This window comes from Panthera pardus, unplaced genomic scaffold (assembly GCF_024362965.1).
Source record: "Panthera pardus isolate Hobbes unplaced genomic scaffold, ASM2436296v1 HiC_scaffold_16, whole genome shotgun sequence".
Taxonomy (NCBI): domain Eukaryota; kingdom Metazoa; phylum Chordata; class Mammalia; order Carnivora; family Felidae; genus Panthera; species Panthera pardus.
This window is the reverse complement of record NW_026526721.1, coordinates 106,436,628-106,453,992: the sequence shown is the minus strand read 5'-3', so window position 1 is coordinate 106,453,992 and position 17,365 is coordinate 106,436,628. Positions and strand designations below refer to the sequence as shown.

Here is a 17,365-nt window from a genome sequence, read left to right as displayed (position 1 = left end):
GTGAAGAGGAGGAGGGAGGGAAGAGGGAGGAGTAGGAGAAGGAGGAGGGGAGGGGATGAGAAGAAGAAAGGAAGCTAATATTACCTGCTACACACAGTGCTAAACACTTCCACATAACCAGAATTTCCTGAACTATGCTCAGAAACCATAGTTCTGAGAGATATTCATAGATGTCGTATTGAGGGTAGGGAGGGGAAAAGAAGTTCGTAAGCAATTCAGATTGAAGAACACTGTACTGAACAAAATTAACCAGCTTTCTTAATTGCGGGACTTTTCAGAGCCTTTAATATGCTATGAAACATTATGACAGCCCAAAAGGGAAAAATTGAATTCAGTGTTTCCAAACTTATTTGGCCACAGAATTCTCTTTCAAGAAATACCTATCAACATCACCAACATTTACTGGTTGATAAAATTTGTCATAGACAATGTCAATTTCATCTGCATTTTATAGGTAGGAAACTGTGGCTTAGGAAGTTAAATGACTTCCCTACTATTTCAATCTTACATAATTGTTCTGTGCTTAAGCCAAAATTATAAATTCATATTTTCACCAGAGGAAGGAATGTTTTTTAAGTAGGCTCCATAGCCAACATGGGCCTTGAACTCATGGCCCTGAGATCAAGAGTCACATGCTCTACCTACTGAGCCAGCCAGGCGCAGTTAGAATAGGCAAACATTATTATCGTGGAAAATTCACAACACATGTAGAAGCACACTTAAAAATGATTTAGTCACTTCTCTCCACATATTCCAAGCTCATTGCCCCAAGTTCAGACTCCACCCCCTCTCTGTTCTTAGATGAAAGAGGTCTTTTTTTTCCCTGAATTTTCCAGAACTGGTTATTTAAATCTTGGCATATACTAATGTTAGGTTTTTATATGCACATGTCTTATCTATCTAAATAGATTGGAGCTTGCTGTGGTATTACTTTGAATTCCCCACAGTGTGTCTTGAGACCGTAGAAGCTGTCTAGAACCTTGTTGGGCTCAGCAATAATGGTTTGTGGTATCTTTTTACAGTATCTAAAGGCTAGGGAAACATTAGCTCTTGGTTCAGAGACACCACGTGTTCACCTCCGTTGCAAAGCCAGTATCAAATAGCGTGATGTTTAGCACTGACATACCTGTAAAATGCAACTCATGATATCAGAAGCAATTTTTGCATGCGGAGTGTCTTCGTCTTTCCCAGAGGGTCTCAGGTTGTGTTCCAAGCAGGAGTCCCAGAGCCCCACAAGGGCCTTGGCATGCTTTTCAATGGACTCTGTCTCTCTGATGGCTGTTGGTGATTCGCGTGATACAGATTTCAACCACTGCCTGGTCATTGTTATTGGTTTGGTAATCCTAGTTGAAAGAAAACCTTCATATTAAATAACGCTCTGGAAAGTTATCTTTCAAAGGACCGATAAAATGCCAACTTACTCATTTAGCAAGTGGGTGTGCCATACTGTGTGCTAAGGGGTGAGGTTGTAAAGCTCCAATACAAGGAGGGCCTTCTTCCTTGGGGATGAGAATCTTGTGGAGGAGGTGATAGGCAAATGAGGTAAAATGGAGCAGGTTCCTGCTCTCACAGATACATAGCCAGGGAGCAGGGAGAGTTCAAAGCAGCTTGATTATTCACTTGCCAAGCGGGTTTAATCTTCAGTCTGTCTCAGTTTCTTTCTTTTCTTTCCTTTTTTTTTTTTTTAATGTTTATTTTTGAGAGAAACAGAGACAGTGTGAGTGGGGGAGGGGCAGAGGGAGGCAGAGAGAATCCCAAGCAGGCTTCACGGCTCAGCGCAGAGCCCAACGTGGGGGTCAAACTCACAAAATGGTGAGATCATGACCTGAGACAAAACCAAGAGTCTGTCGCTTAACCAACTGAGCCACCCAGGCACCCCAGGCTGTTTCAGTTCCTAGGCCCATTACAGGTCAGGGTTGACATTTTTACTCTGACATTTCAGTAATTTTTGTGAAATGTTTCAAATCACCCTCCAATTTCCCCACATAAACTTTATTTCTCTTTCTCTACACAGCAGAACACATCAATTCAGCTCTCCATCTTTGGTTCAAATAACTACCAAATCCATGTTAGCTTACCCCGAAAAAATTTCCCTTCATTCAACTATTTAATTCTCCCTCAAATATCTAATCATCTTTATTGAGAGGTAATATGACCCTCCAAAACATCTAAATGTGAAAAATAGGCCCATCACTTTAATTTGGAAAATTGGTCTGCCACTGGCTGGTGGACTGACAAAAATGAAAACATAATCGAGCAGTGAAGCAATTTGATCCTTACACCCTCGTGAGCTGTTAGAGATGGGAAGTGATGGGGCTTTTCTGTCCACTGCAAGCTGCAGCTGGAACAATCTGGTTTTGCTATTGTATCTAAAGCCACAGCAAACATCTTATGCATGAAGCCCTCTCCATACTTAGATTATTTATGGCTTAGATCCTCCAGAAGTGGAATTTCTGACATAAAACACAGGAGAATGTCTAGGGCTCATGATACTTACTGCCAAACTATTTTCCGAGAGGGTCTTACGGTGTATATTCCCATCAGCTAGGTGAAAGCATGCTTTCTCCATCACGCCTTTGCCAGAACAGGGTATTTTTAATCTTTGCTAATTTGATCAGTGGAGATCAGTTATCTCACTGCTGTTTACTTGGAATTTCCTTGATCAGAGGTGAGGTTGAGTATTTTCACATGTTTATTGGTCATTTGTATATATTCCTTTGGGAATTGCCCATTGTATCCTATGTCAGTTTTTCCTTAGATGACTTCAATTTGGTGATCCTCCTTTGAGATCTTTTTCTACCAAGGATATTAAGTCAACATTTGACATACAGGTTGTGAATACGTCTCTGTTTTTCATTATTTTTAATTTCTTTGCTCCTATCTATTGACATGGTAAGTTTTTTAAGTGGACAAAACTGTCAAACTTCTGGGATTTCAATGTTTTTCCTTTTCTAAATTGGAAATTTGAGGGTTTTTTTTCCCTTTTCTTTTCTAAAAGTAATATATGGGCCTAGTTCAAAAAAACAAAAGGTATAAAGGAAGGTTTACAGTGAAAAGTTAATCTCCCTCTCACCCTGGTTTCCTGCCCTGGGGAAAACAACGCTCACAGGGTCTCCTGTGTTTGGCAAAGGCACTCCAGGCACATGAAAATATCCACCTACACTTACTCCTTTCTTACTTGTTATTCCTTTAATGGCTCTGTTTTTTAACTTCAAACTTTCCTTACTCAAAGGTTTAATAAAAATTCTCCTGAATTTTTTCTAGATTAAAAAACAAAAACTTGGGGTGCCTTGGTGGCTCAGTCAGTTAAGCGTCCAACTTTGGCTCAGGTCACCATCTCACTGTTCGTGATTTCAAGCCCTGCATCAGGTTCTGCATGGTGGTGTGGAGCCTGCTTGGGATTCTCTCTCTCTGCCCCTTCCCCACTTGTTCTCTCTCTCTGTCTCTGTCTCTCTCTCTCTCCCTCAAAATAAATAAACTTAAAAAAATAAAAATAAAATAAACCATTTAACATTTTGGGTTTTAGAAATTAATTTGCTAACCAATCAGTTAGCTCTTAAATCTATTTATAGAAGATGTACATTTTACAATAAATAGCTAATTTAATGTTCCCATCACCATGTATTGAATAATTCTATTCCTAGTAATTGTTTTATATACATCAGTTTCTATTTCAGAGTTGTATTTTGTTTGTACGATTTTTTAATTCTTTTACAATATTAATTTTGCCATTTCCTCCATACAAACTCCACAAAATTTTAAAGATACGTCCTAGTGTATTTTATGTCTCTGTTGTGGCTGTTAACAAAATCTATATTATTTCATCCTCAGAACTTTTAATTAGTTATTGATGAATAAGTCAACCTACGCTTTTTTTTTGTATTTATTTTGTACGTAGCTGTTTAGCTCAATTCATCTTAATTATGATACTTTTTTTCAGATCATTCTCTTGGGTTTTCCAGAAACATCTCTGTATTGGATCTATACCTTTTGTATATCCCATAGCTTATTGTGTTGACTAGTAGTTCCTAAGCTATTTCACACAAAAGTAATAAAAGCAAGAATGCATGTTTAGTTTGTGGTTTTAGTTCATGATTTTTGATTAAAAATGTTATGGTCAAAAGCAAGAAAATACTGTAAATATTTTAAAAGCATATAGGATGTATCACTTTCTTCCTATTTTCAAAGTTTATGCATTTGTTTTAATTTTTTTAACTGTCTTATAAGCATCTATGGAGATAAATAAGCACTTTTTCTTAGTCAACTTGTGTATGTGTTATGTTAACATATAGTATGAAACGTCCATATATTAATCCATCCCCACATTCCTAGAATGAACACCACTTGGTTGGTGGACTGTTTTAGTATATTTTCTACATTCCTCCTTTGTTGGTGACTGTATTCTTTATTTTAATGCAACAGAATAATTACTTATGCCAGAACAGAATGCTGCTATGCAATAAACACGTTCTTATGAAGCCAAGTCACAGAGAAAACACAGGATGTAAATGAGCAAAAAATGATTCTAGCTTTTCCAAAAATCTCTGTGGCTGCATGGAAAGCCAAAATCATTCTCAGGGTGAAAAATAACAGAGAATACTCTTGGGCTAAAATCACTATTTTTGGTCACAATTGCCCTTGTAAGTAGCAGTTACTTTTAACGGCATTATCTTCAAATATCAAGCAGCATCATAGGCAATAAAGAGTATTTTATGTAATAAAGAGAATATATACATAAGGGTAGATAGAACAGGGAACCAATGTCATAGATGCAAGGAAGTCTATATTCCAAATGACATCAGCCAAGCCTTTGTCATGGCCACCCCAGTGTGATCCAATAGGTGAACAAATGGAATAATCTTGGTGCCAAGAATAAAAGCTATGCATTACCCAACAGCATCAACTCCCATTCACCAACGTGCTCTTGCTATTGCCATTACCTAAATATGGAATTTGTTAGCAACGGAGATTAATGCTGAGCCCCAGAATGGCACCATCCCTCAAGGACACCAATCAATCATTTGGTGCAAGTTATTTACGTAAGTCATTTTCCACCTCGGAAAGAACATCAGTTATATTGAGTGGAATTTACACATAATCCAGGTTTGAGTTTGACTTTCCTGTCCATAGGGCCTAAGCCTGAACCTCTATTTGAAGGATCACAGAGTATTTGGTGTGTTGAAACAAGATCCTACTTAACTTGCATCAGGTTAGAGAATCACTTTATAGCAAAGGAGATAGAACAATGGGCACCTGATCATGGATTCATTAGTCCTATCACATATGATAACCTTTCTTTCCCCTGCCCTGAAACTCCTGGACTAATAGATCAATGGAACAGGTCTTCAAAGGAGCAACTTAGCCTAATATCTTATGAGGTTGAGGAACTATCTTCTAAGAGGCAACATACATACTAAAACAGTGACTATTACATGGTGTTGAATTCCCTATGGGTAGAATACATGAGCCTGAGAACTCAGTCACTTCAAGCTCTTGGGTCAAGAGATCAGCAAAAGAAGAAAAGAGTGACCACCCTGATAAGGGTAATTGACCATATCATTAGGAGGAGGTGGGGCTGCTGTTCTGTAACGGGGGGCATCTCGAGGTACTCCCCTGCCTAATTTTGGTGGTAAATGGACATGGGGGTCATCACACTTTGAGACAGGGATGGAGACCAGGGATGCAGATCCCTCAGGAAAAAGCATAGGAGTCACCCAACTAGAAAGCAACTTAAATCAGCAGAGGTGCTAGCTGAAGGCATAGGGAATAGAATAGGTGGTAGAGGAGGGAAACTGTATTAGCTTTCTTGTTGCTGCTATAACTTATCATCACATGCCTAGTGGCTCAAGAATTTGTGTTGATAGCTGTATTTGCCTACAGTTCCAGAGGTCAAAAGCTGAAAATTAGTCTCACTGGGCAAAAGTCAATGTGTCAGCAAAGCTGGTTTCTCTGCAGGCTGTGAGAAGAGAATCAATTTCTGCCTCATTTCTGCATAGATTCTAGAGGTTCTCTGTATTCCTTGACTCATGTCCTCCATGAGGACCCTCCATCATTCCATGACCCTCCATCTTCAAAGTGTATCACTCCAACCTCTGCTTCCATCAGGCCACCTCCTTCTTCAAAGAAGGTCTTTGACCTTCTCACTCCCTTGTAATTATATTGGGCCCACCCAGATAATACAGCATAATCTCCCCATCTCAAGATCTTTAACTATATTATATCTGAAAAATCCCTTTTTCTATGTAAGATAAAATTCACAGGCGGACATCTTTTGGGGGCCATTATTCAGCCCACCACAGAGATGATCAGTACCAACTGCAGCCTTGATAGCAACTGGGGTGGTAGACAGATCCTCTCACTAACCTTCTTGTAAATTTTTTCAGGAAAAGTATCTCAGAGAAGCTGTTTCCATATGGGATGAAATTATTATACAAAGCAAATGGATCTGAATGGTGAGAAGGGTAGACTGGGTTGATACTATAGTACACTGCCCATATACCTATTTGGGACAAAGGCACTCATATTCTCAGCTTCCAGTTCAGAGCAAAACCTGCCTGCATAAACTTCTTTGTCCAAGGGAATGGCCTCACCCAGGAGTTTGTTCCTCCCTTGGAACAGCCATTTTGGAACCTGTTTTTCTGGGAACCCAATTGCAACAGGGTGTTTATAGATGGCACTGGGAAACATAGCAAACCATGGGTAAACAATAGTTTAACAATAAATAGAAGAGAGATTTCCATTTGGATGAAATAAGCCAATAAAAGCAGAAGTTGCAACTCAATAAAAGTACATGAGAAACATGTGTGCCCTGGTTCATGAACACCAAGATTCCATTTTCCTGCTTTAAAGAGTACTGAGTTGTTGCGGAATTCTGAAAGGAGTGCTTTGGAATGAAGCTGGAGTATACAGGAGAGACTACTGTGTCAGCAAGATTGTTTAACAAAAGGCATATATTCTGCTTCTAAGATTTCTAACTAGAAAAGTTAAGCAGATGTCCATAAGGATAAATCACTGCCCACTGGTCATTTCATTGAATATATTCATATATTAGGCATAGGTGCATCAGTTATGAACTTTGATATTACTGTGAATCTCCTGTACCTAAGAATTTCCTATAACACTTTATGAAAAAGAAAAGATTTTTTGGCTTGAATTTTTTTTTACACATTCCTACATATGACACGAAGCAAAACATTCTCCAAAAAGGAGAGTTCCTCCAAAAAGAGGTGAAAATCTGGAAAGCTGTTAACTGCTCCATTCAACAAATATTCAAAAAGACAAAAGAAATTTAAACAAATTCTTTTAATGGTATCATTGAATAGTTTAAAGATTCTTGGCATGAAATCAGCTTTGCAATTAGGGTTTTCTTGACTCACATTCCAGGAAACACCCTGTTCTTATGAAATGTATGTGTGTATGTACATATGTGTTTATGTTTGAGCTCAACATTGGGTCAGTACCTGTGCACATTAAAATGAGTAACTTCTAAGAACCAGATCTATTTATATCAAACCCGTCAAACTGGGTTTAGAGGTTCAGTCTCACAGTAACCTGGTCATTGTTAATTTTAAAGTAATTTACCCTAAAGTGGTGGGGAGGTCCAATTATAAGGGTAGGACAATGAAAAATCCACACATTGTGCTGTTTCGAGCCTAGTTTCCAGGATGGGTCATTCTCACTCAGCCACAGACACCACAACTCCATTTCAACACTCTTAAACCATTTAGTCACACTTCTTGATGCTATAAACAGTCTTCAGGGAATGGCCCAGTGGCAAAAGGGAATGAAATAAATGAAATAAAGTACTCAACGGTGGGAATAGCATAGGAGTAGAAGTTGAAAGAGAAGAAGGAAGACATCTTGAGGATCATTTCTCCTTCCCTTCCTTCAGAAACAGCATAGCATAGCAGTTAAAAGCATGGATTCTAGAGTCAAACTGCCTGTGCTCAAAGCTATATTCTGTTCTGATCAGCTGCAATCTTGGGCAATCACTTATCTCTCTGTCCCTCAGTTGTCTAATCCTTAAAACTGGGATATTATTAGTATCTATCTCCTAGTAGTAGTGTGCAGTTTAAATTAGTTAATGTAGGGAAAGGATTTACAACAGTGTCTGGCATGTAATAAGTACAGAGAGATGTTATAACACACAGTGAGTTACAAATATTTCCTTGTGTGTTATAATTTTTTATATATTCATTTCACAACTATTAAACAATGTACAGCACAAAAAGACCACATACTTACCCATCTCTTGTTGTTACATTCTACATGGCATCCATACTAATAATCATTCTTTCTAGTTTTAAGAGCACCCATATATACACACCTCATTTATTCTATCATTCTGAGAACCTCCAAGGTGAAGACAATAACAACACCAACAGCACCAGCAATGATCCCAGAGCTCATAACCTCACTGGGGTTCCCAGCAGAAGCAAACATAAAACTACTTTGAGGGGGAAAACACTCCACAAAGCCATCCAGTATTCACACAAGTAAAATTCTACTTAAACGGAATTTGAAAATCCAAACTCAGAAAACATTCAAGGAACTAAGCCAATATGAGCACATATCCACATATAAAACTTGGGGCATACTGGATAGTCAAAAACCAGATAATGGAATTATTGATCTCAAATTATGCAATTAGACGTGCAAAAGGACTCATTGTATCAAGGAAAACTCTTGTTATGAACAAAGATGACATCTCTTTAAAAAGGAACAGAAAGATGTTAAAAAGAAACAAATGAGACTTCTAGAAATGAAAAACTCAACAAATGAATGAAATAGTGGATAAGATACAGCTGGAAAAAAGACTCAATGGATGGGAATATAGAGTTGAGGAAAGGAAAACATGATGGATCATACAGAGATGGAAACTACAAAAGATCAGAAGGTATGGAGAATGAAACAAGAGAATATGAAGAATGTGAGGGCAGTTATTTTTGTCTGCTTTGTTTATTATATCCCCAATGCCTAGAAGATAGTAGGTACTCAAAAAATACTTGCGGAATGCATAAATGAATGAATAAATAGCATTTCCAGAAGGAAAAGTTAGTTGGAAAAGAAAATATTTGATATAATATTTTTAAAATTTCCAAAAGTGACAAAAAGCATAAACTTCAAACTCACAAAACACAACGAGGATTAAGTAGGGATATACAAGTAAAATCACATCCGGACACATAATAGTGTGAAACCATAGAACACCAAAGACATGGAGAAAATATTACAGCATGGAAAAAGTAGAGTAGGTATAAAAAATGACAAACCAACAGCAATAGTAGGAGTTACTGAGAAATAAAAAGACTGCCCAGCTAGAAATCCACACCCAGGTAATCACCATTCAAAGTAAAGGGCAAAACAAGGACTTTTTCGGAAAAGACAAACATTTAGACAGTTTATCACTAATAGATCCTGGCTGAAGGGACTCTTACTATGATGCTTTCGAAAGTGGAAACTTGGATTTGGAAGAAAAAAAGGGAGGAAGACAATGGGGAATAAAAGGAATGATAAGAAAAAATGGGGAAATAGGTTCTTGAACCAAACATTGGCTGATTTCTTTTTTAATCAGTAATTTTAGAGAATAAGTTTCAAGGGTATTAAACAAGGTAAAATGAAAAGTGCTGCTTAACGCTATTATATAAGAGGGGCATGAAAGTATTTCAAGGTTCTTATGGTAATAGGAAAAGAGAGCTATTGAATAACTTCAGATATCATTGTAATCCATCAAATGTAAGGTGGTATCAGTGATAAGATCTTCCATTATGAAGGAAGAGAAAAGACTAACAATTAAATTGTGAGTTGTATCATGTCTTAAAGAGAATTCTAGGCAAGACATAAATTGATGGTACTAACCTCTTATTTCTTTGAAGTTTCTTTCATCTCTTCCAGAATTGCCTGTTTCCTGCTTTTAGCTGCATTACTTGTTGTAGTTTAATAGACAATATTTTACCAATATCTCAGTAACAAGAGTATATTCTTTTTTAGTTTCCATAAAGCTCTCAGTTATTATTTTGTAAGAAAATGTGGAATTCCTATCATTCCTGCACGAATATTTTGATGAATATTTTGTTCACTAATATAAAATGCATACCCTAGTGCTCTCTTCCATGCCTTCCCAAATACCCAGTAAGTGTTTGTTACCACATTATAATCTAGAAAGTTTGGAAACATTTTAAGCAGACATTTAACCCAACATTGATTGCTAGTAACAATAATGCACCTAATTCAGTTGGAATGTTAACAGTATGAAAGCTACGACAAATTTATGCACAAGTAGGCCATGGAAACTTTATTATGCCTAATACCTGGCCAACGGTGATTGTAAGATTGTAATCAATTATAAAATATATTCTTGTTTCAGAGTTATAAGTGTGTGAAAAATGTCTTAGAATTGATAAAACATGGCAAATATGTTTTCTAAAATTTTAAAGGTACCTACCAAAAGAACTGACATAGAATATGTAACTTTCAAACCAACGGAGTCAATAGAGGTGGAAAATGAAAGGTTAAAAATGCATTCAATTAAAAAAAACTGTGGGGTGCCTGGGTAGCTCAGTCAGTTAAGTGCCCCACTCAGTTTCAGCTCAGGTCATGGTCTTACGTTTCGTGGGTAGAGTCCTGCATGGGGCTCTGTGCTGATAGTGCAGAGCCTGTTCGGGATTCTTTCTCTCTCCCTCTCTCTCTGCCCCTCCCCCGCTTGCTCTCTCTGTCTCTCTTGAAATGAATAAATAAACAAAAATTTTTTTGAAAAGTGCAGAAAAGAAGATAAAAATTTAGAAAATCAGGAAATATAACTCAAAATAAAAATGGAGAAATATAGCCAAATATGTAATTTATCATGACAAATACAAATTGATTAAATGTATCAATAAAAGACAGATTTTCAATTTGTAATATTTAACACATCTATAGGATGTTTACAAATTATATTTAAGTCATAAGGACATGGGAAGATAAAAAGTAAAAAGACAGGAAAAGGGAAAATAGGCAACTACTCCAAAGAAAATAGGCAAAACTTATTGGAATAAAGTTGTACAATATACAATGGTAAGAGGAAAAGTTCTCCAAGAGTAAATAATGATTCTAAACTTGTACATAATAATAAAAAAGAAGATGTGGTATGTATATACAATAGAGTATTATTCAGCCATAAAAAAAATGGTATCTTGCCATTTGCAACAACATGGATGGACCTAGAGACTATAATCCTAAGTGAAATAATCCGGACAAAGACGAGTAACAAACATATGATTTCACTTACATGTAGAATCTAAAAAAACTAAACAAATAAAAAACAAACAGACTCTTAAATACTGAGAACTAAATGGTGGTTGCCAGAGAGGAGCTGGATGGGAGGATGGGTAAAATAAAGGGAATTAAGAGGTACAAACTTCCAGTTATAAAATTAATGTCACGGAGATTAAAAGTGAAACATAGGGGACACAGTTAATAATATTGTAATAACTACATGTGTGGTATCAGAGGGCGACTCCACTTATTGTGGGGAGCACTGAGTAATGTATAGGATTGTTGAATCTATATGTTGTACACTGAACCTAATATAACATTGTATGTTAATTATGCTTCAATTTTAGAAAATCTCCCACATTTATAAAGCAGTATTGACAAAATTACAAGGAGAATTGGCAAATCCAAAATTATAGTGGGAAATTTTAAAACACCTCTCTTAGTAATTGACTGTCCAAGCAGACACAAATTTATTGAGGATATAGAAAACGTGAACGATATAATCAAAAGGAGTTCTTTAACCAACTTACTTAATATCTCATACTCACTAATTCAAGAATACACATTCCTCTGGGGCACAAATGAAACATCTAAAGAGGCAGCATAGTGTGGTAGTTAAGAGTAGTCTCTGAATCCAAACTCTCCTAACTTGATTTTTGTCTCTATTATTCACTAGCTATATAACCTTGAACAAGTTCAATTATTAACCTCTCTGTGCTCCGGTCTCCTTATCTATAAAATGCAGATAATATTAGTACACTTATCTCAAAAGTTTACTGAAAGAACTAAATATATTAACATGTGATAAGCTCTTAGAACAATTCCTAGAATATAGTTAAGTGCTACATAAGTATTAGCTGTTATTCGTTAAACAGTTTAGCCATAAACTGTGCTACAAAGCAAATCTCAACCACTCCTAAGCAATTTGTATCATGCCATTCATGTTCTCCAACTACAATGCAGCTAGATTTTAACTTAACAACAAAAAGTTTCCAAAAATTCTTTGGGAAATTAAAGCACAAACTTGTAAGTCACTTATGAGTCAAAGAGGAAATCACAATAAAAATAAGAGAGTATTTAAGAATTCATAATGAAAATACTGTATCTCAAAAACTTATGGGATGACACTAAGTGGTACTTAGCAAGAAATTTAGGGTCTTAAATGCTTATATTAGAAAGTAAAAAAAAAAAAGCTAATTGTACAACTGAGGGGATTAGAAAAAGCATAGAATACAACCAAATAAAGAGGAACAAAGAGGAAAACAGCGAAGATTTAAAAAGGAATTAATGAGATAGAATAAAAACACCCTATACAGATGATTAATAAACCAAAAACTTTAAAAAGACAAATCTCTGAAAATACCGATGAAAGAATCAGTGAAAAAGAGCACTTAAATACAGATACAGCAGAACATAAAAGTACGATTTAAAAAGTTTTATACCAATAAATTTGAAAACTCAGATAAAATGTATAATTTCCTAGAAAATATATTTTATCAAAAGTGACTGAAGGAAAACTCCCCTGATTTTCTTCAAAGAAAATGAAATCAATAATTTAAAAATCTACCAACACCCCCACTCCCGTCACACACACACACACATGCACACACGCACACACGCACACACACACACAAACCCTCATGGTGCCCAGAGGGTTTTATAGCTTTCTATGAAAGTCTTATAGATAACAGAAACATGGAAACTTTTCCCTGCTTGTTTTATGACCCCAGTACATACAACTTGCTACTAAAGCCAGGTAAAAACAGTGGAAGATAGGACAATTATAGGCCAATCTCACGGTTCCAAAGCTCCTTTAAAAATATTAACCAAATCAGGAAATGTATTAAAATTAATGTCAAATTTCACTTTATCCCAGAATGTTATAATGGTTTTATATTTTAAAAATCTATTATTATGATTCACCACATTAACAAGGAAAATAGGGAAAAAGGGAAAATATGACTATCTCAAAAGAGCAGAAAAAGAAGTTGATAAAATTTAACAATTTTTAGAAAAACAAGAACGGGGTGCCTGGGTGGCTCGGTCAGTTAAGCGTCCAACTTTGGTTCAGGTCATGATCATGCAGTTCCTGAGTTTGAGCTTCGCATCATGCTCTGTGCTGACAGCTCAGAGCCTGGAGCCTGCTTTGGATTCTGTGTCTCCCTCTCTCTGCCCCTCCCCTGCTCAAGCTCTGTCTCTGTCTGTCTGTCTCTCTCTCTCTCTCTCTCTCTCTCAAAACTAAATAAACATTAAAAAAAAAAAAAAACGAGAATAAAAGGGAACCTCCTTAATCTGATCAGGGGTACTAATCAAAAGCCTGGAACAAACATTATAATTATGTTAAGTCAGAAAACTACCTTTAAAGAATGAAAAAAGGGTATCTGCTAACTCCATTCTATTCAGCATTGCTCTTGAGAACTAGACAGGACAAGGAGACAGAGAAATCCAATAGAAAGGATATGGATTGAAAAAGAAGAAACAAAACTATTAAGATATTGATTGTATGCATAAACAAATTCTAAAGAATGTGCTTCTCTCATCTTAAAAAAATTCTTTCTTGATTCCCTAATTCTTTCTAATTACCACCTCATTTCTCTACTCTTCTTCAAAGGAAAATGCCCAGAGACGTCACTGCTTTTCTTCAAATCTCTTCCCATTGTCTTAAACTAACTTTGGCTCAGCTCTCACCCCTACGTATCCAATGATGCTGCTTTTCTCATTGTGATATTCATGGACCTGAATAACAGTCATTCTCAGTCCTCATCTCACCTGACCTACTGGCAGCATTGACCTCGCTCGGTCCTTGATCATTTCTCCACTTGGCTTTCAGGACATCATGCTCTTTCTTCCTCCTTCAGTGGCCCTTTCTCACAGTCGGTTTCACTGGTCCTCCATCATCTCCTCGAGGCTGGGCTCAGTCTTTGGGCTTATTTTCTGTGAACACTCGCTCTCTCAATGATTTCATTCAGTCTCAAAGCTAATGAGTTCCAAAATTATCCTGTCCAGCCCAGACTTGTCTCCTCAACTCCAGACTCACATATGCAACTATCTCCGTAACATCTCCATTGAGACAGCTGACAGCTCAGCCCCCATGCTTATAGCAGAACTCCTGATTCCTTCCTACCTCTCAACTTCATCATTGTAGCTTTTCAGGCCGAAAATTTTTAGTCCCGCTCTCTGTCTTCCTCCATGCCACCCTATATCAACAAATCCTATTGGTTCTACCTTTAAAATATACCCAGAGACTGAATAGCTCTCACCATTCCATTACACCCTCATGGCCAAAGTCTCTGCTTATTTTTTAATTAAAAAAATTTTTTAATGTTTATTTTTGAGAGAGAGTGCAAGCAGGAGAGGGTCAGAGAAAGAGACACAGAATTCAAAGCAGGGTCCAGGCTCTGGGTTGTCAGCACAGAGCCTGACGCGGGGCTCGAACTCACAAACTGTGAGATTATGACCTGAGCCGAAGTTGGAGCCACCCAGGCGCCCTAACTACTGAGCTTCTTATCTGGATTTTTGCAGTAGTCTTTTAAATGGCCTTCCTGATTCCACCTTTGCTTTTCCACAGACTCTTCTCAAAGCAGGAAAAGGAAAATAAGATCATGTTACTTCTCTGGTCAGAACTCTCCAATAGCTGCCCAAGGCCCTGCATGATCTGGCCTCCACTTCCCTTCTGACCTGATGTTCTATGACCTTCCTGCCTTGCTTTCTCTGCTACAACCACACTGGCTTCCTTAATATTCCTCAGGAACTTCAGGCTGCCCTCAACCTCAAGAACTTTGTATCTTATGCTTCTTCTGCTTGAAGTGAGTTCTTCCAGGGTTCCACAAGTATTGCTTCTTCATCTCCTTCAAGTTTTGCTTCACACCAGCTTCTCAATATGGCCACTTTGTCTTCCTGTTTAAAATTTCATACCTTAATCCCCTGTCCTCAACCTCTGCTCTGTGTTTTTTTACATAGCACTTATGGATCCTCTTTTAATGCAATGCATACTTTCCTTATTTATTTTGTGTATTTTTCTGTCTCCCCCAATTAAAATGGATGTTGGCAGAGATTTCTTTTTCTATTTTGCCTACTCTTGTATCCCCAGCATCTGGTACTGTGTCTGGCATATAGTAAGTGCTTAAGAAGTATTTGTTGAATAAATGGAAAAAATTATAGACAAGATATTAAGATTAATAAAGAGAGTTGAATCTGATATATGATCAAAAATAAGTGTCATTTGTTTTATAATCACCTGAAAGAAAATAGTTGGAAAATATTTTTTAAAGGATGTAACTTTTAGGGGCGCCTGGGTGGCTCAGTCAGTTAGGCATCCGACTTTGGCTCAGGTCATGATCTCACGGTTCATGGGTTCGAGCCCCGCATCAGGCTCTGTCTGTGCTGACAGCTCAGAGCCTGGAGCCTGGTTCAGATTCTGTGTTTCCCTCTCTCTCTCTGCCCCTTCCCTACTCACACTCTGTCTCCCTCTGTCTCAAAAATAAAAATAAAACATTAAGAAAAAAACTTAAAAAAAAAAATAAAGGATGTAATTTTTATAATCTCAGCAAAAAACCTAAAATACTTATAAATTTTTAAAAAGACTTACAAAACTCTTAAGATCTTTAAGAAAAAAATCATAAAACTTTACGGCAAGATACTTAAGAAGATCTAAGAATATGGATAAATAATACCTACAGATAAGAAGACAGTAACATAAAGATGTTAATTTTCTTCAAGTAAATCTATAGTCATAATAAAATTCCTATCAAGATAGTGACAGAATCATTCTTTAAAGTTATTAAAGAACAAAAACAAACAAAGCAATTTTAAAGAAGTCTGGGGATATTTGTCCTACCAGCTGTCAGGACTATTACAGTAAAAGGTATAAGGCAAGCTACATTAGAAATAGATGTGCAACATGCTTAAGTGACAGGGTTTGTACAAGAATATACAAAAAGTCCTTAAGATTAATAAGAAAAGACTTCTTTAAAACCTCAATAGAAAAATGGAAAGAAACAACAACAACAAAAACCCCCCTAAATCCTAAATACTGAAACCCAAATGACATATAGCGAATAAACACCAAAAAATGATCTGTTGACCTTCCCAATAATTAGGGGAGTACAAATGTAAATAACAGTCAGATATGGTTCGTTTAAATTGACAAAAACTGTTAACAATCTGATAAACGCAAGCTTTGGTGAGAATATAAAGCCACTGGGAATCTCAAGCATGGCTGATGGGAGTGCAGGTTGGTACAACCATGGTGGAGAGCAATTTGGTGGTATATCAGAAAACTGAAAGTCTATAAAACCCCAACACCAATTGTTTCATTCCTAGCTGTCTTCACTAGAAATACTAGCACATTTGGCAAAAACACTGATTACAAGAATGTTTACTATAACTCTGTTTAAATAGTAAATGTCCATCAAAAGAAGAATGGATAACCAAATTGTGGTATAATCATGTAGTGGAATACTCTATCACTCCAAAACCAAATGAACTGGGACTACCTGTACCAACATAGATAAACCTCAGAAACATTATATTGAGCCTTATGATACTATTTATATAAAGTTTAGAAATGTAGAGTATCATGCTGTAAATAATTTTTGAGTTATGCGTGTATAGCAAAGAAATAAAAACATTCATGGATAAATACCATAATTAGGATATTGGTTACTTTGGGAGAAAAGGAAGGTTTGAAATAGAAACATGCAGATGATTTCAATTTTATCTAATTCTTAAAACTGGGCAATTCGTGCATGCCTAACATTTTTTATTGGTGTAAAAAAAAAGTTAAAGAGAGATAGAAGGTGGGTTGGTGGATTAGGCAAAAGGAACGTGGTGAATGAGGGTGGTGGGAGTGGGAAAAGATGAGTGGATAGCAATGAGTAGTCTGGGAGGAGAGCCAAGGTAGTAGGAGAAATGATTATTAGGTGAAAGCAGTCCAGAAAGGACTCAAAATGAAAAGATGAAACTTAAAGATACATTTGGGGACCTGGAGAGAATTTTGAGAAGATGCACTTTCAAAGCAAAGCATAAGGACAAAATATTGCCCAGCAGTGTTTTGGACTAACCAGTGGAAAAGAGAGCATGGACTGGAGAATGGAATCTAGTAAGGTTCAAT

The 17,365-nt window shown here is 36.8% G+C and overlaps 1 protein-coding gene across 1 annotated transcript in view; it reads right to left on the bottom strand.

Moving 5' to 3' along the window:
• Window positions 1-17,365, bottom strand: part of VEPH1 (ventricular zone expressed PH domain containing 1) — a 245,087-nt gene that overhangs the window by 214,699 nt on the left and 13,023 nt on the right. Inside the window, 2 exon segments of the mRNA XM_019440365.2 lie at window positions 1,127-1,282; window positions 1,284-1,343. Of these exon segments, the coding sequence (XP_019295910.1) occupies window positions 1,127-1,282; window positions 1,284-1,343 (216 nt within the window).